Genomic DNA, 23915 nt, shown 5'->3' on the forward strand with positions numbered 1-23915 from the left:
TTATCCATAGGAAGCCGTGTCTGCCGCCCTATCGATCGCAATGCACTGAACACAGCATTCGGGAAGATTGACTGCCGTACCGTAAAAAGTATTTTGCAGTGTTGCGATTGGTTTGGTAATCCCTCTACCTAGATTTCCAGAGTAGTCCCTTTCGTTCCTTTTCAGACTCCTTAACGGAAAAGGTCCATCTAAGCACTTGTCACTTCAGGCTCATTAAAAATCGAAAGAGACTAGAGTCATCTTTTGTTTTTTCTCGACTCTTAAAAATTGAAAAAACAAGTTGTGCCAAAGCGTCTAAAATTTATTTTAAACGGAATATTCATTACCCTTTCCTACGTTGATCTTGGGTTGAGAAAATGGAATCCACCAACCAAGGAATTCCCCTTGGAGGAAATCCTAGTCCCTTCTCCTCTTGGGGAGATGTTGGTGCACCCCATATGGCCACATTGTCGCTTCCAGGACTGACAATTGGTTTGCCTGTATGGCTCTTCTCAACCTCTGTCGTTCAGAACACCACTATTCCTGAACAATCGAATCAGCAACTAGACGAGTCCAGAGTTACCCACCAACCTTCTACTTCCTCTAACTCTTCCTCTCCTCCTTCCTCTGCGCTTGATGGGGCTGGTAAAGCCAAAAGTCAAGTACCTAAGGAGAAGAAGGAAAATAAGAAGAAAGAGAAGAAGAAGAAGGAGCCAAAAGCGAATGGGGGCAAACGAGTGTTGTCTAGCGAAAATCCACACACTGCACCGACCAGACCTAAATCGCCATGTGTCATTTGCAAAGGAGACCACTATCACAGAGATTGTCCTTGCATCCCTCAGATCTTAAGGGACTGGTCTCCTCGTTTGCACAACCCGGTGTCGTCAACCTCTGATGATCATGTTGAAAACACACCGTCAACTAGTGAAAGTGAAGCCCCAGGACAAAAAGGCAAATATAGATTTCCTTGTAAACTGTGCGAAGGTGATCATGCCGTCCACCGTTGTCCCTTCTTAGACGAAGCTAAAAGAGTTTTGGACGATCGTCCGGTTTCACCGTTACGACTTCCTCCTGGATATAAAAAACTCTTGCTGAGTCCGTCACTAGTTGAAAATCCGGCTGACCTGCTCAGGTGGTCGGCCGAAGCATCTATCATTGAAGATAAACCATCTGAACCCATACCAGACGAAAGTCAAAAGGTCGAGGCGGCAGTTGACCCGGTCTTGCCTTCAGAGGTTCCATCTTCAGATGATACAGTCACTGAAGAGAACAAGGATGACACCGTCCAAATTCTTTTCATAAGCACAAACTCCAACGAACATGGGGGCAATTTACCTGTTCCTTTACCGCAGGAAGGAAGTTCGTCAGAGTCGTACCCGGCCGTCTATTCGATCCCACCTCCAAGCAACCTAGTTGTCTCCTTCGACTGGAATCAACTAGGCAGACCCCGTTTACCAGCTAGTGTACCATTCCGAATTATTGTTCAAATATATAGAATGGTTATGGCTGATACCATCATAGATGAGGGGGCTTCTGTGAGTATCATTTCCTCAACTGCTTGGAAAGCGCTTGGTTCGCCATCGCTTTTGCCTGAGATGAGAAATCTAACAGGCTTTGATAAAGGAACCAGTCGACCGTTAGGGATCCTTCCCAATGTGCCCATAACATTGAGGGGGAAAACCATTCACATGAACGTAATGGTAGTCCAAGGACCCCTGGATTACAATCTACTCCTTGGACGAGACTATATTTATTGCATGGGAGCAATTGTCTCCTCACTCTTTAGAGTAATGTGCTTTCCGCACGAAGGAAGAGTGGTCAAGCTCGTAGACCAACGTTCATTTCCCGGATCATACAGAGCAAATAGTCATATACCATCCCTGAATGGTCTTTTCACGCAAGAAATATCTCAATCTCCAGTCCGTCCACCCGATGAGCGCGAGTGATTTGGAGGGACATGACTGAAACCCAGGGGGCATGCACCCTGGTCTGCTTCGGCAGGAAAACTCCGGGTATAGGGTAGGTTTCCGCGAGAGAATATGACTAGTCTGTACTCCCGTCCGTGATTGGAAGAGGGGGTTATTCTAGAACAAGATTCTCTTGTTAAAGTTATGTGAGTGGAGTAGCCTCCTTCACTCACCTTTGTTTATCTCGGTAGACATCGCGGAAGAAGTGTTTTGTTTGCGCTGTGAATAGAACAATCTTTGGGTAACCTATAAGAGGTAGGCCTCTCTCGGTAAAACAAATGTTTTAACGGACTAAAGAAGGGGTAACCTTGAAACTCTGTTTTATACCTAGGGGCATGCAAACTTTTTGGAGTGCAAGCGAAGAGCGACTATTTATTTTTTAAATTTGTAGGTCCTCTAACCCTTTAAACTCATAGGATTGGTCGTTTCCTAACTTGCATAAAGAAAGGATGTGGGGAAAAACTCTAAAAGTTGCCGTTTTTATATGAGACATTCTTATCACACGACTGGATTAATCGAGCAGTTTTAGCACATAGTTCAAGCTCGTTAAAAAATAAACATAAGACATGAGCAAATGTTTCCCCCCGCGTTTAAGCTCGTTAAAAAATGAACTATTCCCCGGTAAATAACCATCGTGAATGTAGTACTTCAGCGATTAAAGCCTTGGTCGTGTTTGCACCGTCACCTCCACTTTTGCATTGGCCGATCATTCACCCCCATTTGATTGTTTACCCATTTTGAGGAACAGCTGCGAAGAGTGATCTCACTAGCCATCCTTGTGACACTGCCGTGATTGGAAAATTCCAAACCTTACCTGGAATCAGCTGCTATCCATATTATCACTCGTTCCTCAAAAGACGAGTCTCCTTTAAGCTCTTTTCAACTGACTCGTAAAATATGAAAAGATTGCCGAGCCATTGGCCTCTCCAGCTCGTTAAAGGGACAGGAAGTGCTATCCCTCCTCTAGATTTTAATCTTTTTGGGCCTGAGGGATTATTACACAAAAAGATCGAGCGCTTGTTTTGTTCGGCTCGTTAAAAGTATCGAAAATTCATCCCTTCTGTATTGTTTTATACTTTTTCGGACTTAAGGGATTAGATGACGAAAAAGGAATTTTGGAGTTACCTTTACGTTCCTTTTTAGACTCTCTAAAATTGAAAAGGACCGAGTTATCTTTGTCGTTAAACTCGTTAAAATTTTAATAGCGACAAACTTGTCTATAGACGAGAACAAGTTTCACTATGGCTAGGCTCGTTAAAACATAGCGATGGGTTTGCTCGAAGGGCAAATTATAGAACAAGCATATGTTATCCTCCTCAAGCTTGACAAAAATAAAGAGGTATTGGTCAGCAATGACTGGGGAAAATTGGGAAGAAAACTTGAAGAAACTCTGTTGGTAGCAAGTTGCTCTTGAACATGACACTTCCACTCCGTGTCCGAGTCGGGTTGGGTTGTTACATTCACCGGTCACATCACCATGGTCACATCATACCATCCACATTTGGGGTTAATGCTACCAATCCATCGCATCAGTGTAGCCGATATGTTCAAGAGAAGTCATTCAGAGAATATACCTGTGTCTCACCCACTACCATACATCTATGCTCCATTCTTTTATGACCGCCACCCTGAACCTTATATCACCAGATTGTTTTCACCTCCATTAAAATCATTTGCTTCGTTCCGTGTCATTGATGTGGGATTCATTAAGACCCTCCTGTGACGGATCACTTCTTGTCGACATCAGCTCATTATCCAAGAAGTTGATCTAGGAACACCCCATTCAGTACTTTGAAGCTTGCATGCCTCAATGGCAAGTTTCTCACTTCCGGTGACAGGTTTACATCAATGGCCTTCGACCGAAAGATTTTGCGTGGTGTTCGACGCCAAGTCCTTTATTCACACCACGTGAATTGTACTGCAGTACCTTGAGGGTCATTATCATTATCGGTGATTCCTCTCACGCTTGTTAACAGTTTACATCATTGGCTGGTAATCAAGCGATGTCTTTCCATGTTCGACTTCAGAACATTTCTCACATGGATCGACTTGTACTTCGAGTGGAGATCGAACGAGATTGAAGACCCCGGATCTAGTTTCATCCATCCGGACTGCGATATATATTCAGGGAAATAAAGACATCAAATGCACATCATTGATGCACAGATAATCATCCAATCAAAAGGATGATGGCTCTATCAGAATCATCAGTCTACACTCAGACGATTGTCTGTCCTATGTACATGAAAATGAATTTATAAAGCTAAGCATGGGAATGTCCGCCTCAGCTAGATCATGAAAATATTATGAAGATAATGTATTGTATTGTATCTTATTACAGGTCTCCTCCCAGCATTGAAAGAACTTTGGATCCTCATAATAAAGCATTTCACCCGACATCAAAAGATTAACGACCTCATGCTTTAGGGGGCAACTGTTATAGACATTTTTGGGCCCTACAACCCCAAGCATGAAATGTCCATAAATCAAGGGCTCCTAAGTCCCTAAAAGTGTTGTTCTAACCCCTAAAGGAACAAGGTCAACAGATTACAGCTTCTCCCAGAAGTTCTCCATGAAAAACTGCTCAGAATTGGTCAAAACAGGATCATTTCAGCTGCTCCACTGGCTAAGTGCGTTGCATCTCACCTAAATACACTGTGTGGGTGCGTTGCATTTCAAAAATCCCTTCTGTGGGGTGCGATGGGTGAGAAATGACAAATGGCAGTGTCATTCCGCGAGGTGGAGAGGCAATGGAAGCTTCCAGAATCCTCTCCTGTAACACTTGCCTCACTGAATTCGACCAAGGATGAGTAAGAGACCATCAATCTCCAAGTGGAAGCAAGAACTATCAGAGGGAGGACACTAATCAAATCACAAGCTGACTCATCCCCCTTACAGATATCTATATATGGATCCCTCATCCCAGAGATCTAGAGGTTGGAATTTTGCATATTGTAAGGAATTGTTGTTGGTTTCTTGAGACAAACATCAGATTGTTGGGTGATCTAAGCTTTGTTTGAGGTGAAGAGGGGCTTCTTTGCTGGGAGGTTGATGCTGGGTCAGAACAACTGGTTGTAACTCTTCTTGGCTCTTTTCTTGTTTATCAATAAAAGCTATTCAAGTTTTCCTCCATGCTTTTGTGTCATTGATGCTTGCTACATTTGTATGGTCAATTTACATCTGATCCTAGATTGTTTATGATTATAGATCCATGTCTTTGTATAGTGCTATGCTTTTGTGATCTTACAGGTACTTTGTGAAGCTGGGCGTGCAAGGGAGCAGGTAACTGAAGACTATCAAAGAAGAGAGGAATCGAATCAGGAGATTAGCGCAAGACAGAGGTTGGTCTTTCTGTTCCTCTCTATCTATAATTCATAAAGGAAAAACGAAAGTAGCTTTTCTCTGTTTGTTTCTAAGGCAGCTGTCACACCTTAGTGGGATAGAGCAGTTCTATATAGACACTTTTCCCTGTAGCACTATACAGACTGGATGCAAAAATTATACCAAAACAAGCCATGGTTGCAGGAGGATCAACAACCGAACAACTCTGGCATCAGAGGTTCGGTCATTTGAATTTGCACGACCTCATGTTATTGCAGAAGAAAGGTATGGTCGAGGGACTCCCTATCTTTCGTAATATTCAGTTAAATTGTGATGGTTGTGCCTTAGGAAAAATGCATAGAGAACAGTTTCCTATGCATGATAGGAGGAAGGAAACAGACATTTTAGAACTAGTGCACACTAATGTATGCGGACCTATGTAGACAAGGTCGCTAGGAGGAGCATACTATTTTTTGTTATTTACTGATGACTGCACTAGATATTCATGGGTTTATTTTTTGAACAAGAAAAGTCAGACTTTCCAGTGCTTTATAGAATTTAAAACCTTGGTGGAAAAACAGTTTGGTAAGAGTATAAAAATTCTCCGGTCTGATCAAGGGGGAGAATATAAGCTAAAGGAATTCATGAAATTTTGCAAATCTCACGGGATTGTTCAGCAGTATACAGTGCCACACACACCACAGCAGAATGGAGTTGCAGAACGCAAAAACAGAACCTTGGTGGAGTGCGCAAGGAGTATGCTACAAGGTAAGGGTCTGTCTAATAGCTTTTGGGCAGAGGCTATCAACACTGCTGTATATTTGAAGAACAGAAGTCCTACCAGGTATCTTGGCTTCAAAACCCCTTTTGAAGCTCTATATGGATTTAAACCAGCAGTAAACCATCTAAGAGTATTTGGGTCAAAAGCATTTGCCCATATACCCAAAGCTGATAGGAAGAAATTAGACCCTAAAGCAGTTAGATGCATCTTTGTTGGTTATGGCACAGAATTTAAAGCATATAAATTATTCAATCCTGAGTCTCGTAAGACATTTGCAAGCAGGGATGTAGTGTTTCAAGAACAGGTACAAGAAGGGAAAGATGACGTTGTGATGATTGGCACATTCCATTGTTGTTAGAGGAAAGCAGCGAGGATGAAAGAGAGCAGGAGCAGAAAGAAGAGCAAAAAGAAGAACAGCAAGAAGGTGATAGTGCAAGCCCAGTTATAGCAGAAGAAAACAAATTTGAGGTAAGTCCCCTACCAAGGAGATCAGGTAGGAAGACTCAATTACCATTAAAATTGAGAAACTATGCTTTGATGCCAAAGGTTTTGAACATTGTAGAACCCTCTAATTACAAAGAAGCTAGTCAATTTAAGGAATGGAGAGCTGCAATGAATGAAGAGATGGAATCAATTCTTAGAAATGATACTTGGGATTTAGTTGAGCTGCCTAAGAATAAAACACCCATAGGATGTAAATGGCTGTTTAAACCAAAAATGAATGCAGACAGAAGTATAGAGAAGTTAAAAGCTAAGCTGGTTGCAAAAGGATATTCACAGCAGGAAGGTATAGATTTTGATGATACTTTTGCACCTGTAGCAAAGTTAAATACAATAAGAATGCTTATTGCTTTAGCTACTAAATGTAATTGGGAATTCCACTAGCTTGATGTTAAATCTGCATTTTTAAATGGTGATTTAAAAGAGGAAATTTACTTAGTACAGCCAGAAGGATTTGTAAAGCAGGGGCAGGAACATCTTGTTTGCAGATAGAAAAAGGCTTTATATGGTTTAAAGCAAGCACCCAGGTCTTGGTACGAAAAGGTTGATTCTTTCTTTGTAGAGCATGGTTTCCATAGAAGTTTAAATGACCCAAATTTGTATACCAAGTACAATAATCAGGGGCAGATTATTTTGATCTCTTTGTATGTGGATGACATGATTATAACAGGAAATGCAGATGATTTAATCATAGGAATCAAAAGGCTTATGGCACAAGTTTTTGAGATGAAAAATCTCGGAAGCCTTCACTATTGTCTGGGATTAGAAGTATGCAGAGATACTAGGCAAACTTTTCTTACCCAAGGGAAGTATGCTAGAAATCTGTTGGAAAAGTTTGGTATGGATAGTGTAGATCAGCAGCGACACCTTTGCAGCAGAATCTGAATTGAGCAGTGACGATGGCACTAAGGAGGTTCATGCCACAATGTACAGACAGCTGGTTGGCAGCTTGATATATCTTACAACAACCAGACCTGACTTGGCATACTCTGTTAGTGTGTTGAGCCAATTCATGTCGAAACTGCTTGAAAGTCACTGGGTAGCAGCAAAGAGCGTGTTGAGGTATCTTTGTGGTACTGTTAATTATGGTATTTTATACACTGATGTATCTGATGTTACTCTAGCAGGTTTTTCAGACTCAGACTGGGCAGGTAACCTGGATGATCGGAGGTCCATCACAGGTTACGCATTCAACATAGGATCTGGGGTCATAGCTTGGAGCAGCAAGAAGCAGAGTACTGTAGCCTTGTCTTCATGTGAAGCTGAGTATCAAGCATTGTGTGCAGCAACGTGTGAAGCGATCTGGTTGAGAAGGCTTCTCAAAGATGCAGGAAAAGAACAAAAGAATCCCACTTCCATCAAAAGCGACAACCAGAGCACCATTAAATTAGCATACAAGCCAGTGTTTCACAAAAACACCAAACATATAGACACTCAGTTCCATTTTGTTAGAGAGAAAATACAGTCAAAAGAAATTGCTGTTGAATATTGTAAAACTTGTGACAATATGGCTGATATTTTTACAAAGCCTCTTGCACGAGTGAAATTTGAATTGTTTAGAAGGATGCTAGGAGTCCAAGAGAACCCTTTCTCCATTAAGGGGGGGAGTTAAAAATAATTAATATTATTTTGTATTAATGGAGAAAATGGTTACATTGTTGTAACGTTCTCCCTAGTTTAGGATTAGTTCCTAAAGTTTAGGGGTTTGGGTACAACTTCCTAATTCCTAGTATCGTATTTAATGATGTAATCTTTCATTGATGAACAATAGAGTGTACGATAGTGATCTCTCTGTTTTGGTGAGTGTAGTCTCCAGGTGCAGGCCACACCTGAGAGCTACATCTCTTTCTTTTCAATTTTGTTCACATTTTATCTAAACATTTGAATGATCCCCAATTGGTTTTAATCCAAAATTCGATCTCAATGACTTTCATAGATAACTAATTTATTTAGTTACTTGCATAGATAGCTAAATATATATTGATTTAACCAATTTCAATATTATAATCATTTAAGGTTGATATTATTTTTTTTTGGTATTGTGAAAAAAATCAATCTCTCACACCAACTCTATTTAAATTTGACATTAATTTTTTTAATATTATTAAAAATATCAACCGGGTTCGTTATACCAACTCATTTGTAAATCTAAATTATTTTACTATTTCTGCACTTTCAAAGGTGATTAGAATATAATTCCAAAGAATTTATATTATTTTTTTAATATAATAATGTTAAAAATGGAAATTTTTACTTCATATATAATTAAAAATTACCAACTTAATATATTTTTACATTTTAGAGTAATTTAAAAAAAAAAAAAAAAAATTTAAAAAAATGTTTTAAATTTTAATTTAACTATTAAGAATTATTAGATGAATAGTAGGAATTAACTTCCATAATACAATTTTCAGTAATAGTCAGAGATATAGGTTGAGAATTGAGATTTATCTCAAAGATAGTTATACCTTTTTTACTTTAAATTTAATTTTAAAAAAGTTATATTTACATGTTGCTGGGTAAGACTAGATTCTTCACATCCATAATGTAGAATTACAATTAAAAAAAACACTTCAATTTACCAATCAATAAAACCTAAATTAACTAGATTTTAAACCTTAACACTAACTTGAATTTAGTATTTTTACTTTAACTTAACTATATTTAAACTAAGCAGCAAGTACTAGCTACTATGTAACACTTATTTCTTCTCATTTCCTCATATATTTTGTTCAATTAATTGAATAGTATCATTTTACCGTTACCTCTTTTCTTATTAATAAATCTTCTCACAAAAACTCACCTCATATTTCTTCTATTTAAATTCACTTTTGTTTAAAGTTTAATACTATCATGAGCATTGAGTTTTTCCCCTTTAAACGTCCTCATGAGGGAATGCACGTAGCACCCATCACTACCTATCTCCATCTATATAAATGACATTGTATGCAATTGAAGGGATACTGAATGTTATGGACTTGTAATTGGAGGTTGCCCTCTGAGTGGCATTGTATTTGGAAGGTGACCCATTGAAGGGGAAATAAATAAAGATCCTTCTATAAATATTAAAGAGCTCTTCTACCTCCCTATTATTCTCTCCCAAAACATGTGGTTATACACAGCCGATGTCCCTTTTATTTTATGTTAAACTTCCTCTCTCACAGTTGTGGTTTGATAGCTAGGTTCAGGAAAGAGTTACAAAAGAAGACGGAAATAAATTAATGCCTGTTTTCTTTAGTATTCATATGGTGGATGTCTCTCTTATGCATACTTGGCAAGACGTTGGAGCTGGTTCATACAAGAGAATGCATGTTTGTGTAAGATGTATAAGAAATTTTCGGAAAAAGCCATCAATTACATCATAAACGTTTAACTTATTAAGGATATTGTCCATACCCATTCCGCAAGATTAAAGTCATCTGTGCGATTATGATCAATGGCCCTTTGTCCTGAAACAAGCACAAGCAAAACAATCCCAAAGCTGTACACATCACTTGCTGGTGTTAGTTGCTGTCTCAAAAAGTATTGTGGATCTAAATACCTGGTAAAGACAAAATTTCAAATGTTAGATGTATGCCCACTTGAGTACAGATCAGACAGAAACTGGCTGTATGCTTTTTTCAATTATACGCATGCAATGTCCCATAACACTGGGACATGGGACACGCAAGACATGTGGATACAAGTATCAAACATGGGACACGCCAATACCCAAAACACGATCTGACGCAAAAAATATATATATATATATATATATTACAAATACAAAAATGAATGAAATCTAGATATAAAGATCCAAATTTTTTTAGTACATTTACAAAATATTTATACAACTGGCACTATATCAATTCAATTCTAATGAAATGAAAAAAAAAGTTTAGAATATTCAATATACATGTGATATATGTTTAGAAATTAGAACCATAAACTGCAATTTTTTCATGGAGTCATTTGGGGTCATCAAATTAACTAATTGATATTATAGGTGGGAATGCCAAAGGAAAAATACAAAATAAGGTAGATACTAGAATTATAGATGGAAGAATCTCATAACTCATCAATTATATTCCATGTCAAAACCAACAAGATCGTCACTACTACCACTGTTCTCTCTTCCTCCTCCTCTATATCCAATTAAATATTTACATCTATTGGTGTGAAAGATGACCCCACAAGAGGATCACCATCATCAAAAGTGACTAGCTCTAGCACTAGTTCATCAAGATCCAAGTTGGACAATGTCAACTCAACATGGTTGTCCAGAGTCCAAACCCCCATATCATTGGGAAATACATCCCAAATCTTTTTCTTTCCCTTGAACCACTCATTTGTCATATAAATTAAACAGAGGTTGGAGTGGACACACGCCATTGTCTCTACTCGAGACTAATCAAGCTTACTCTTCACCCATACCACCTTCCATTTTGATAGAGATTATGTGGATGCATACAATACCTGCGTCAAGACATTGCTCCCTCCCATCTCTGACTTTAGAGCCTTAGACACAACCATAGCTAAATATGACATACTTTCAATGGCCCTCATGGAAGCAACCCTTGACTCCTACAACCATTCTACTTGCAGATCTCGCCCTAAAACTACCCTTGATACCTATCCTGTAAACTATTGGTTTGATGATAACTGTAAATTTTTCCATAAGTGTCTATGCCTCACACTTACACATGACCTATCTTCCTCCCCAAAAGTATTTTGGCGGGCCCTCTTTCTTAGACATCACACTAACTCTCCTAGCCCATACCTTGTTCTCCCATACCACCTCCTTCTACAACATCCCAGGACAACACCCCACTCATATCCCCTCCCCTCCCACCTTATGTCACCTCTTCTCTATGCTGGTGATCAGGTGAGAAATAAGAGCTTTGAGTACCAACAAAGCAACTAATCAGAATGGGTTTCATGCCAAATTCCTCAAGCATGGCATCTAATCATTTGAGTCAAATATTGCAAATCATTTTAACCACGTGGTTTGTTCAAGCTTCCCCCCCTCTTGACAAGACACATCATCCATCTGATCCACAAATCTGGGAGCAATGTTAATCCAAATAACTACAGAACTATCATGGTGGGCCACGCATTCTCCAAGCTTTATGCCACAGTTCTACACCAATGGCTTTTTGAGGAACTAGAGAATCGACATCTCAGAGCTAGAGGACAAGCAGGCTTCTACCCAAACTACCAGACGATTGATCACATCTTCACCCTCAGAGCCAGCATTGAAGAGGCCTGCCACCACTCTTCACGGATTTACAGTTGCTTTGTTGATTTCCATAAAGCTTTTGACATGGTTCCGAGGGAGGCACTATTAGTTTTTGCAGCATCGGATGTGTTCTAGCCATGAAATTTGGTGGAAAGGGTAGAATACATGTATTTTCCAAAACCCATAAATCGTTTTTGGAAATTCCACCTAGAGACCACTCAATTAAAATAATTAATCTTATTTTAATGGTGCCTAAGTCTAAACTTAGGAAAACTGATTAATTAAAGGGTATTAATTAAGTCACGGTGAGAATCTTCTAGATGAAAACATGGATCGAGTTCTAGTTAATCTTAGCCATCGATTATGTTTTAATCTTGGCCATTGATGTCTCAACGAGAGATTATAAGAAGAAACTCGATGGGGCTTGAAGAATACACACCAGCGAAGATACTCAGTTGCCCAGGGAAATTGATTTTCTCAGTGGATGAAGTTCAACAAGATAAGAGAGAGCCAGACGGTTAGTTGCAGGTGAGAGAGAAAGGGCATCAGCAATAGTATGAAAATGCAAGATAAATTCTGGAAGGGCCAGCGTGAGAGAGGACGCAGTTCATCAAGGCACTATGCAGAGGATGACGTAGTGAAACCAGCGTAAAGGCAGAGGGTCTGTTTCAAGGTCAGAGAATCGCTCTAGAGAGTGAGAAATTTATTGCTAAATTTATCTCAGTGTTTCTTTCTCTATTTTTGTTGTCTGATATCTTGTACACGAATTATTGTTGAAGATTAATAAAGAAACTCTCATCTGCTGCACTGGTTTTCCCGCATTGGGTTTTTCCTGCGACGATTGTCCCAAATAACTCTGTTAATGTGCTTATATGTGTGCTAGCATTTCTATAATTTTCCTTGCATTTATTTTCAGCAATTTTTAACTTGTGAAGGCTGCAATGTATTTATTTCGATATTTGCCGTAAGAAACTGCAAATAATTTGTTTATTTTATTTAACAAATAAAAGAGATAATATCAGTTACTATAGTAGAATTCCAGACTTCGGAATTTTCACATGGTACCAGAGCACAAATAAAGGAAGGGAAATCTCAATTGCAAGTAAGAAGAAGGAGCTTCGAAGCACTGCGTCAACAGCTGCTCGAAACCCCAGGAGTTGTGCAGTCCACTTAGCCAAAAAGCCAATTTTTGTGGAGAATTTTCCTTCTCTGAGGGAGTCAACAGAGAAAGTAACATCTCCAGATTGAAAATTGTCAGAGGCAGAGGGAGCAGCAATAATTCTTTTGCAGGGCAGATTTCTAGCTAGGACGCAACATTTTGCAGTAGCAAAATCAACGTTGAGAAGGAAAGGAGAAATAGCACAGAAAAGTCATGGATAGAATCAGCAACCATGAAGCCTCAGAATTGTCTTCCAAATTGGAAGATGAATTTGCATGCTTGTCAGGTTCAGCATCATCTGGTGTCTGGTATATTGATAGTGGAGCTTCAGCTCATATGACGGGATTTAGAGAATATTTCTCTAGCTATCAAGAGAAGCAAATGGACTTCCGGATCACTATGGGGAACAAAACTAAATGTACTCCGGTAGGGAGAGACACCATAGAGTTTCAGACTGAAACAAGAACCAACACCAATGCTACTAAAGTACTGCATGTGCCAGGATTGAGTATGAACCTAATTTCAGTGTCCCAATTGCAGGACAAGGGGTATGATGTACACTTCATGGGGAAGAAAGTGTATGTCAAACACTCTAGTTGGAAGAAGGTGAAATATAATGGAGCTAGAAGCAATAGGTTGTACAGGTTGCAGATTGATTCTCCAATGGCACTGATAGACAAGGACAATAGCAGTGGGAAGGAGCTGAACAAACTATGGCATAGAAGGATGGGACATTTACACCATGGAGCACTTAGGATGCTCAAAAAAACTGTAACAGGTGTTACAGTTCTTAGTAGTGAGCACGATGGCGTTTGTAGAGGCTGCGTACTTGGGAAGTACGCTAAGGTATCATTTCCCAGAAGTGATAGTCGAGCAAAAGGTGTGTTGGGATTGATACACTCAGATATTTGCGGCCCTACGTCCACCAAAGCTCTTAGTGGAAGTGAATATTTCGTCACTTTTATTGATGACCATTCTAGGAAGATGTAGATCTATTTTCTAAAGACCAAAGATGAGGTCTTTGATCAGTTCAGAGAGTTCAAGACACTTGTAGAGAACGCGACAGGGAAAAAGATCGAGCTGTTGCATTCAAATAATAGTGGAAAATACACTGATAAAGACTTCACAAGCTTTTGTGCGCTGGGGGCATCAAAAGAGAATGGACAGATCCATACAACCCTCAGCAGAATTCGACGTGAGCGATATGGAGTTGATGCACTATTTTCTAGGATTGGAAGTATGGCAGAAGAATGGAGAGATCTTCCATGGGAAAGGGAGATATGCTACAGAAATTCCGAAGAGATTCAAAATGTAGGATTGCAGAACCATGGTAACACCAATGATTACCAACTAGAAAAAGATAGATGCATTAGGGGACAAGGAAGTCAACCCCACCTTGTAAAGACAGTTAATTATGTCACTCATGTAGCCATACATTTGCTTCGTTGTTAATACCCTGAGTTAGTTCATGGTGGAACCGAAAAGGGTACATTGGGTAGCAGCTAGGCACATTCTCATGTATGTGCGTGGAACAATCGGGCTCGGGTTGAAATATACTTGTGGAGATGATGTCGATTGAGCGAATTCACAGATGCAGATTGGGCAGGTAGTTCAGTGGACAAGAAAAGTACCTCCGGGTACTGCTTTAGCATTGGATCAAGGATGGTCTCTTGGTGCAGCACGAAGCAGAAGTCAGTAGCACTGAGCTTAGCAAAAGAAAAATATATGGAGGCTAGCACGGCTATGTGCGAAGCCATATGGCTTAGGAAACTACTAGTGAGTTTGTTCAGGAAGAAAATGGGAGCAGCCAGTGTTTACTGTGATAATCGAAGTTTTATAAAACTCTTTAAGAATCCAGTGTTTCATGAAAGGTCAAATCACATTGATATCAGATGTGATTTCATCATAGATTGCGTTCAACATGGGGCATTCTAGCTGCAGTATGTTCCCACAGGTGATCAAGTAGCAGACATACTCACGAAAGCTCTAGGGAGAGCTAAGTTCATACAGTTTAGGAAACAAATGGATACGGTGGAGAACCCGTTTTAGTAGCAGAAACAGATGGATTCTCAGTTGCAGCAGCAGCAGATGAAAGGGAGTTGCAGTGGAGATGCAGTAGTTGACAACAGTTCAACAAGGTCAGCCGCAGCATAGATGCAGCACATATCAGAGTTGCACAATAGTTGTTAGGTAGAGTAGTGTGACAAGAGGTGATGCAGGAACAAGGTGTTACTTTGGTGGTCAGCAGCGCTAGAACACATTCCTCGCTAAGAGGGAGTGTTAGTTTTTGTGGCATCAGATGTGTTCTAGCTACGAAATTTGGTGGAGAGAGTGGAATACATATATTTTCCAAAACCCAGAAATCGTTTTTGGAAATTCCACCTAAAGACGACTTAATTAAAAATGATTAATCTTTTTTTAATGGCGCCTAAGTCTAAACTTAGGAAAATTGATTAATTAAAGGGTATTAATTAAATCATGGTGAGAATCTTCTAGAAGAAGACATGGAACGAGTTCTAGTTAATCTTAGCCATCGATTATGTTTTAATCATGGTCGTTGATGTCTCAACGAGAGATTATAAGAAGAAACTTGATGGGGCTTGGAGAATACACACCAATGCAGATACTCAGTTGCCCAGGCAAATTGATTTTCTTAGTGGCTGAAGTTCTGCAAGAGAAGATAGAGCCAGAGGGTGAGTCGCAGGTGAGAGAGAGAGAGGGCACCAACAATGCTCTGAGAGTGGGATAAATTCTAAAAGGGCCAGCATGAGAGAGGACGCAGTTCATCAGGGAACTGCGCAGTCACTGCGTAGAGGATGATGCAGTGAGACCAGCGTAAGGTTCGAGGATTCGTTTCGGGGTCAGAGAATCGCTATGGAGAGTGAGAAATTTATTGCTAAATTTATCTTAGTGTTTCTTTCTCGATTTTTGTTGTCCCATATCTTGTACATGAATTACTGTTGAAGATTAATAAAGAAACCCTCATCCGCTGCATCAATTTTCCCAAATTGGGTTTTTCCGGGGACGATTGTCCAAAAATAAGTGTGCTAATATGCATATATGTGTGCTAGCATTTCTATAATTTTCCTTGCATTTATTTTTCCGCAATATTTAACTTGTGAAGGCTGCAGTGTATTTATTTTGATATTGGTCGTAAGAAACTACAAATAATTTGTTTAATTTATTTAACAAATAGAAGAGATAATATTAGTTGTTGCAGTAGAATTCTAGACTTCGGAATTTTCACATATTCCAAAGGCTTCGCGACATTGGCATATAAGAGATCCTCTTAACTTCTATCATGAGACTCTATGAGTTAGTGCTAGGGTATCTCAAGATGGCCCATTGTCTTTCAGACTTCATTTAGAGTACCATTGGGGCAAAGCAAGGGTGTCCTCTCTCTTTGATTCTCTTTGGGATTTATATTGATGGGCTCAAGTCTTCCCTCCATGAGCACATACAGGGGGGTGACAGTTACCTATTGCACCATGTTTTGATCTCCTTGCTCCTCCTCGCTGATGACTTGGCCTTGTTGACCTCTACTCTTGAGGGATTACAAAGAAGAATTGACACGTTGGCTAATTTCTGTGACCTTTGACAGCTAAAGGTCAATTTGGGTAAAAGTTAAAACCAAGGTTTTCATCTTCAATTCATCAAAGAACTTTATTGCAAACCTACACTTCTACTACCACGGGGCAGAGATTGAGATCACCACATCTTACACCTACTTGGGGGTACAATTCATAGGGCCTAGATTTGTTACGCGACACAGTCCAAACTCAACTCAGTAAAGGCTATAGCTCCCTAGCCCTCATCGAGCGATAATGTTTCCAGGTACAATTCTAGGATATCTCGTCTAAGCTCCACCACATGGAGGCCATTATTGGAACCACAGTTCTTTATGATTCTGATATTTGGGGACCCAGTTTACTACAGTGAAATTGGGATACGATGGAGAGAGTCTAGACCCTGCTTCTTCGGCAAATCATTTGCTGCAAACTCACAATTCTGTAGCCCATTATTCAGGCAAAGTTTGGGGTCCACGCATTTTGCCTTGAGGTCCTTTCCTACTTGGTTTCTTTCCTCCATAAAATCAAGGCTTACAGAGACTCTGCTACTGGGAGAGAGAGATAACCCTATCTTACACTTTGCTCTTTGGAGGCCATCACTCCAGATACTCCCTCAGGTCATGTTTATGGATGGTTCACATAGGCATCCTGACTCCTTCAGTTGATGAAAATCTCCCCAGAGTACCTTCCTCCATTTAGTTTCTCCCTTGACGGACCTACACATCTCTTACCAAATCAACAAAAACTGAATTAGGCCATCAAAGAAAATATCTACATATTATACATTTAGGTCACTTGGACATCCCCCTTGGTAAGCCTTGGTCCAAAGATGTCCTTCTACCTACAACATTTTATGGAACTAAAGGATGGTCTCATAGTTCGCCCCCTTTATACTCGCAGGCACTATATGCACTCACTCAAGATCCCACTCAGGTAGCTTTGAGTTGGGTCCCATCAACTTCATGACAGATCACTGTATACCAATACCTCACAATGTTTTCCAGTTGTGCCACCTACAGGAACTAGAGACCAAGATGAACCTCAATTTTCGGTGCCCTGTATATGAGATCAGAGGACGATATCATTGTTTGTATAAAGAGTTTGGAGGACCCCTCTCTACTTTCTTTCGGTAGCCTAACTAGAGATGCCCAAGCCTCTTCATCAGGGAGATTTTTAGACACAGATCTCAGATCCTACATACCCCACCTCATTCGGAGACGAGTTAAACGATCACATTATACTTTCAGGTCGATTCGACTGGTTAGAGCAACAAGTGACGAGCCAAGTTCCATGCAATTTCAAATAGTAGAGCAATGAGACCTCAAGTCTTCCCTTAGCCACCCCTATTTAGAAAGCCAATCGATACCCTTGAGACCATTACAGAGTTGCCGAATAGCATGTCAGTTCACTCACACCCACAGTGTCAGAGGGTTTAGTACCAAATAGTTTCTGAACAAGGCCCCACCCCATGGGTTCCTCCCCAGCCCCAATGGAGCAACCAAAGACTTATATAGAGCTTCTTTCTTTTGGCCTCAGATGTTAGGAGTATCCCCTGCTCCTACATCCTCCATAGGATCATGCAGCCAGACTCCTCATTTGATCCAGGAGACCCCGATAGTGAGCCAGCGCCATTATCGCTCCCCTCGTCATTGACTATCAAACTCGAGCATTCTTGACATCATCAACCTCTAGCCTTGAACTTCTTCACTTAGCCTTCTACATGATCTAGTTATATACATGTTTATGAAGCTATCCTATTATTGCATCCTTTTTTTTACTACATTTTACCCTAGATTTAGATTTATCATTTTATAGGAGTTGCGTTGCACTCCTAGAATGTACTCGTACTAGTTGTATCCTTCAGTCTCATTGACCTATTTATGGTCATTCATTGGACATCAATAAAATTATCTTATCTTATCCTCTTCAAAGTGTGCAAATTCCCATATGTCCTTCAATTCCTCTGACAATAAGAGGATAAATTAAATTGAGTGGGAAGCCTCATGGCTAACTATTATAAAATAGTGCACATTGCCCCATCAATTCCCCACTAAGGATAGTGTAATGTTCCAAACTAGGAAAAATAGTGCTATGCAAAGTGAACAATAAAAACAACACCATAAAATTAAATATGACCATTAGACCACAAAATTGGCAACCAAACTATGTTGTCTACTCATTTTATTAAATGGGAAGAGGTGTACAACAAGGTGCTGGAATGTGTGCACCTGGCCTTGCTCTAGGAAAGCTAGCAAAAGACCAAAATGAACAATGGAACACCCTCCTCAAATCTGATAGAAATCTGGCCCAAGAGCTGCATTGTTACTACCCAGAAAGGTGTTGCTGCCTGAAATGATTTGTTGTTAGAGCCTCCCCATTGCTTAGAAAATTCTGGGAAATTAGTCCCAGCCTCTACACAAGAAAACCAAAATAACCCACGAAGGAATTGGCCAAATGTTGACCTCGAAATTTTGGCTCAAATTCCCCCTAGCTCCTCTAGCTGATGGTTGAGTTGGAACCCCTGTTTGACCCCTCAGATCTACCCAGAAAACTCTATAAAATTAGGAGCGTACTCCTTTCCAAAAACGAAGAAAAACCCATAAAAGGTTTCCCTTGGTTCCAACCTTCAAAAATTGACCCTTCACAGCTTGGCCCTCCTCCAAATATGAATTATGTTGTTGTGACTGATCGTATCAATCTATGCACTCCCAACTCCAGCAATCTTCCTCAAATGGCCCTCCAAATGATCTAGCTCCCCAACTCCAAATCCCCAGGATAATGTTGCCCCAACAAATCTCACTCCAATAGTTGCGCAGTCCATGTTACTCTCTCTATTCTGCGTTGTTGTTACTCTCCCTACTTTGTGTTGTTGCTACTCTCCCTGCTGCTAGAACTCAGCCTCCTTGCTACTGTAACTCGACCCTCCTGCTGCTCCTTTCCTTACAGCTGTAACTCAGCCCTCTTGCTGCTCCTTTCCCTACGGCTGTAACTCGGCCTCCCTTTTGTTACTTCCCCTATCGTTGGAACTCGACTCTAGCTGTTGTAACTCGTCTCCCTGCTGTTGCTACAAACTGAGATGAAGAAGAACTCCCTCCTAGGGCTGGCACTTGAAGTCCACTGAAGCAAAGGTTGAGATCTCCACTCGGAGACACTTGTGTGCTAAACAACACAGTAACCTAGCTAAGCAACTTGAGCAACTAAGATTGAGTTCAATATGTCAAAAGATGATGAAATGAGGAGAGTTTTCTTCCTTAAATAAATTTCGTGGAGCATTTTTCCCTCCATCGTGGGTCCCTCACTCAACCATCAATTTCCCCTCCATGCAAATAAAACTAGGGAATGTGTATTCTCCTAGTGTCAGTGGCCCCCACATATAACTTAACCACACCGAATTAACTTTTACTAAGTCTAGCTTCCTAATAAAATCGAATGGGGCCCATCACCTCCAAAATTGGCCTCAAAATATAGAGATTAATCATGTTCCAAAATAATTTAGGAAGGGACATTACAATCCTCCCCTCCCAACTGTTGCTTGTCCCCAAGCAACTTCAGTGTTGGATGCTCAAGTATGTGATCGCCCTCCCAAGTAGCATCCTCATCCCACAAGCTCCTCCAATGCACCAAAAATTTCTTGTCCTCAAGCAATGCCTAAACAAACATCCTCTATAACTGTTGCTCCCCACTGTAACTCCAAAATGTGCCAGGGTGACAAATGTGCCATTGAATTGTCCCTGACCTCGACACTTTCCTGATATGAAAGAATCCTTCAATACCCGGATCCCAAGCCATCTTGTCCAACATGAAGCTCCCCTCGTTCCACTCACTATCTTGCTCAGTACAGGTACCAGAAGTCCCCTTCTCCATCAGTGACTCGCTAAAGCCCAATGGAAGATCTGTATGATCTCCCCCTGCAGTAGCCAGTGCATCCCTAACGGTTATTGAGCTGTGAAGAGATGTGATGGCCCAATTCCTTGCTAGTCCCAGAGTGGTGTCACCATGATGATGTTGCACTACTCTAACTATGACGTACTTCCCATCGTGCACAGACAGTATCCTCCTCTCCTGGAACTCGATGGTGGAATACTGATAGAGGCGAGACACATCCTACCCTAAAATCTCCATGATGCCAAAGTCTACCCATCTAAATCTAACTCTGAACCGGTGCAGCCACAAAGAAAGCCTACCTCGCCTCTGATGAAGGCCACTGTGTACCCCCATGTGCCAACCCCAGAGTGAACTAGACTACTCTCTTCCATGACTCTGACCATCACGAGATAGAGTGATCTATCAATCAACTGAATCCCTACACATCCCTAGTTGGACCTGCTGCAACATAGCTTTGACAACTACAGGAATCCATCCATGCCTCATCTCTAGTCCCTGCATGTGATTAATATATAGGCTCCATATATCGTGGGCTAATCTGATGCATGCTAATCTGTCGTGTGCCTGCCACTATGTAGTATCGATGATCTCTGGAAGCCGCGTGTGCTGAATAGATACCCCGTGAATGCAACCAAAAGATGGGTATCTGATACTCGTAATCGACTCAGGGTATGTGGATCCCTCCTGTCCCTGCCAACCATCTCCCCTAGATCTGCCATCCGCCCTCTCGGTAATGTGCCAATATAAGGTCTAGAGCCCAAAAACATACTGGGAAACTTCCTCAGCCGTACCCAGTATCCTCTACTCATGCATGGTCCTGACATGCCCTAAGAAAAGAGTGACACATGTCTCCCTCGTGACTAGCTCCCTAGACATAGGCTTGGTGATGAACAATATGCCACCCCAACAGATGATCACCTCATACCCTAACCTGTGGCTACCAACTGACGCACCAACCCAATGCCACTACTAAAAAGTATCCCCCCTAGTGCGTTGAGTGTCACTCAAATATCTCGGGTGAGCTCCTCATCCCCTGCTACTCATGCCTAGAGTGCAGAAAGTCGACAACAAAATCTACTGCGCCTGTGAGGAATGTAGAAGAGGGTCAAGCGTGTGAGTCCCTGCAGATACCATCAAGTATTGCTCATCTGTGTCCCCGTTGATCCTAGGTGAACTACACCCAAAGGTATGCCTGGTGTTTCTGTCCAAGGGTCTCCCTGGAGTCAACACTCCAAGACCTCGTTGTGCAACACTATACACCCCTACAAACCACTGATCATCCCAATACTCCTGGACATGCCCCTGTACACCGCAGCCTACCCCTATACACCGTTGGATACCCTCAGCTACAATTATGCCATCTTGTATCATCCTGTATCCCACCTGTGTCACTGTACCTGTCTCTCCCTGCATGTACTCAATGCGATGTGAAGCACTCCCACTCCACAGCGCAGTCCAACATACTATGGCACACCCCCATGCGTCTCCGTGCCCACATGTAGACCACTACTCCAAGCTAGATGTTCCTACCCATTCCTGAATGAGATGGCCTAAAGTTGTGTCCATATGCGTCAGCCAGCTTCCAACCCGTTGTTGAGTGATAAAAGGTGTCTTTTTAACCCCTATTTATCCTACATTAATTTATCAATCCAAGTACGATTTTTTATCTCAAAAGTGTACTCAGTCTTAGGCGGTCACTTGATTAAAGAGTAATGTCTTCTAGTTTGCAGTGCAGTGCTAAATGCAAGAGTAAACAGATGTTGGTAATAGAATCTACTTGTAATTAAAAGAAATGCTCTGAAACTTAAGTCATTCATTCAGTAAACTACAACAATTTATTAGTCAACGATGCAGTAGTGATAACTCTTTCCTCTGTCAACTGATATAAATGAAATCAACCGTAAACAGGATCTCCAATCTGAGAACTTAGACAGCGATAGTCAATGTTCTTTACAGTTATTGATCTTTCAATCCACTCTAGAGCAAATAACTAGAAATGGTAATTCAATTGGAAATGCTTACTAAAATACACTTGCTGCACTATCAATTAAAAGGTGAAAGCAAATCTTTGTAGAAAAGAAACAGCGACTAAGTCTATTGGAAACCTCGACAGTAAAGCTTAATCTAACAGAAATGAATTGAACAGCAAAGCTTTACTCTAAATGAATTGAACAACAATCTAAAATATAACGGAACAGTAAAGCTAATTAAGTGGAAACACACAGCGACTGTAAACTAAATTGAATCACTAATCTTAGCCTAGCATAATGGACATTAACCACAGGTATAAAGGAACGACAATTAAAGTTATAATTGAATGGTAGTTAAATGAATAGCAATCGCAATTGTAAGTGAAGCGTAGTTAAATGAACAACGATCGCAACTGTAAATGAACAGCAGAATCAGAATTAGACAGTGCAATATTGTTTCAAAATGAACAGCATGACATTTGAAGTTGTGAATAATAATCTTGCTATCCAATTACGATTTTGATATAACAGAGCAATTCAGTGAAATGTTCAGAAACAGAAGATTACCGTATAAAGCGAGTTAAAGAAATGCAAAGGAAATCAAACCACACGACTGTAATTGTAAAATAGTGATACAAGAAGCAAGTGGATCCACTAGGGCCGGGCCCTTAGCCACCACTGAAGCACTGCTGAGTTTACTCCACGATCAAATAATGGAACAGCAACTGAGTTATTTATTAATCATATACGGCCAGGTTTACAGTTATCGCTCTTCAAAGAGAGTCGATGATAAAAGTTGAGATTACAACAATAAGTTCTACAAACTGATAATGATATCCCCCCTGCGCTGCAAACGCTGTTCCTTTTTATAATGGCCAGGCAGAAGTATCAAGAGTACAGATAAGTCTTGAAGCAGCGATCCCTCAAGATCAAAGGATCTTGAGGGATTCGCTATATCTTTGATCTCCAGTTTATTGTTTTGTCTTCTTACGCTGATGCCGCGTTTTCTCTTCCTTTTCCTTGACCATGCGCTCTGATCTTGATCTCCTTGTCTGGAACGGCTTCCTATCAAAGGGACAGCAGTTGCTTTTGCTTTGCCTTTTCCTCCTGAATAGTGATTTTCTATTTCCTTCACTTTCTATATAGAAAAAGACAATAATTAGTTATTTTGTATCAATCACAAATCTCCTTAATTCTATCATAATTCTTTAACATATTACCATCTTAGAATGTAAGAAGTTATGATTCAAAGAAAAAGATAAAGAAATAAATGGTAAATACATACCTTTTTCCATCGCTCAACACACCCCCCTGCTTACCCTTTTTCATGCCCTCATGAAAACCATGTAATTTACATGCAAGGCAGTTAGGGAATAGGTTGGAGAGGGATTTTCATGAAGTGGTCTAAAACCATGATGTGTAGCTAAAACTTCAAAAATGCGCCCTGTCTGCCCTTTAGGCAATTCATATAGGGCCTTATACCCTGCTGCAGGATACCAGATAATTGGACTTTGAAACCTACAACCTAGCCAATACGGGCCTTCTCTCAAGATGAGGTTACTATA

The 23915-nt window shown here is 40.6% G+C and overlaps 1 protein-coding gene across 9 annotated transcripts in view; it reads right to left on the reverse strand.

Annotated features, from left to right (window-relative positions):
• The window catches only part of LOC149251293 (putative LRR receptor-like serine/threonine-protein kinase At1g51820), a 338812-nt gene that overhangs the window by 25787 nt on the left and 289110 nt on the right, over positions 1 to 23915 (reverse strand). For all 9 annotated transcript variants that reach the window (XR_016266859.1, XM_089459343.1, XM_089459339.1 and 6 more), the window contains one exon: positions 9946 to 10090. Coding sequence is in view for 8 of the 9 variants with exons in the window: in XM_089459343.1 (XP_089315469.1) it covers positions 9946 to 10090 (145 nt within the window). In the remaining variant the exon portion in view is untranslated. The remainder of the gene's footprint in view (positions 1 to 9945; positions 10091 to 23915) is intronic.

The sequence above is a fragment of the Pinus tabuliformis genome, chromosome 7 (assembly GCF_031772625.1).
Source record: "Pinus tabuliformis cultivar Carrire ecotype Pingquan chromosome 7, CPIR1, whole genome shotgun sequence".
Taxonomy (NCBI): Eukaryota; Viridiplantae; Streptophyta; class Pinopsida; order Pinales; family Pinaceae; genus Pinus; species Pinus tabuliformis.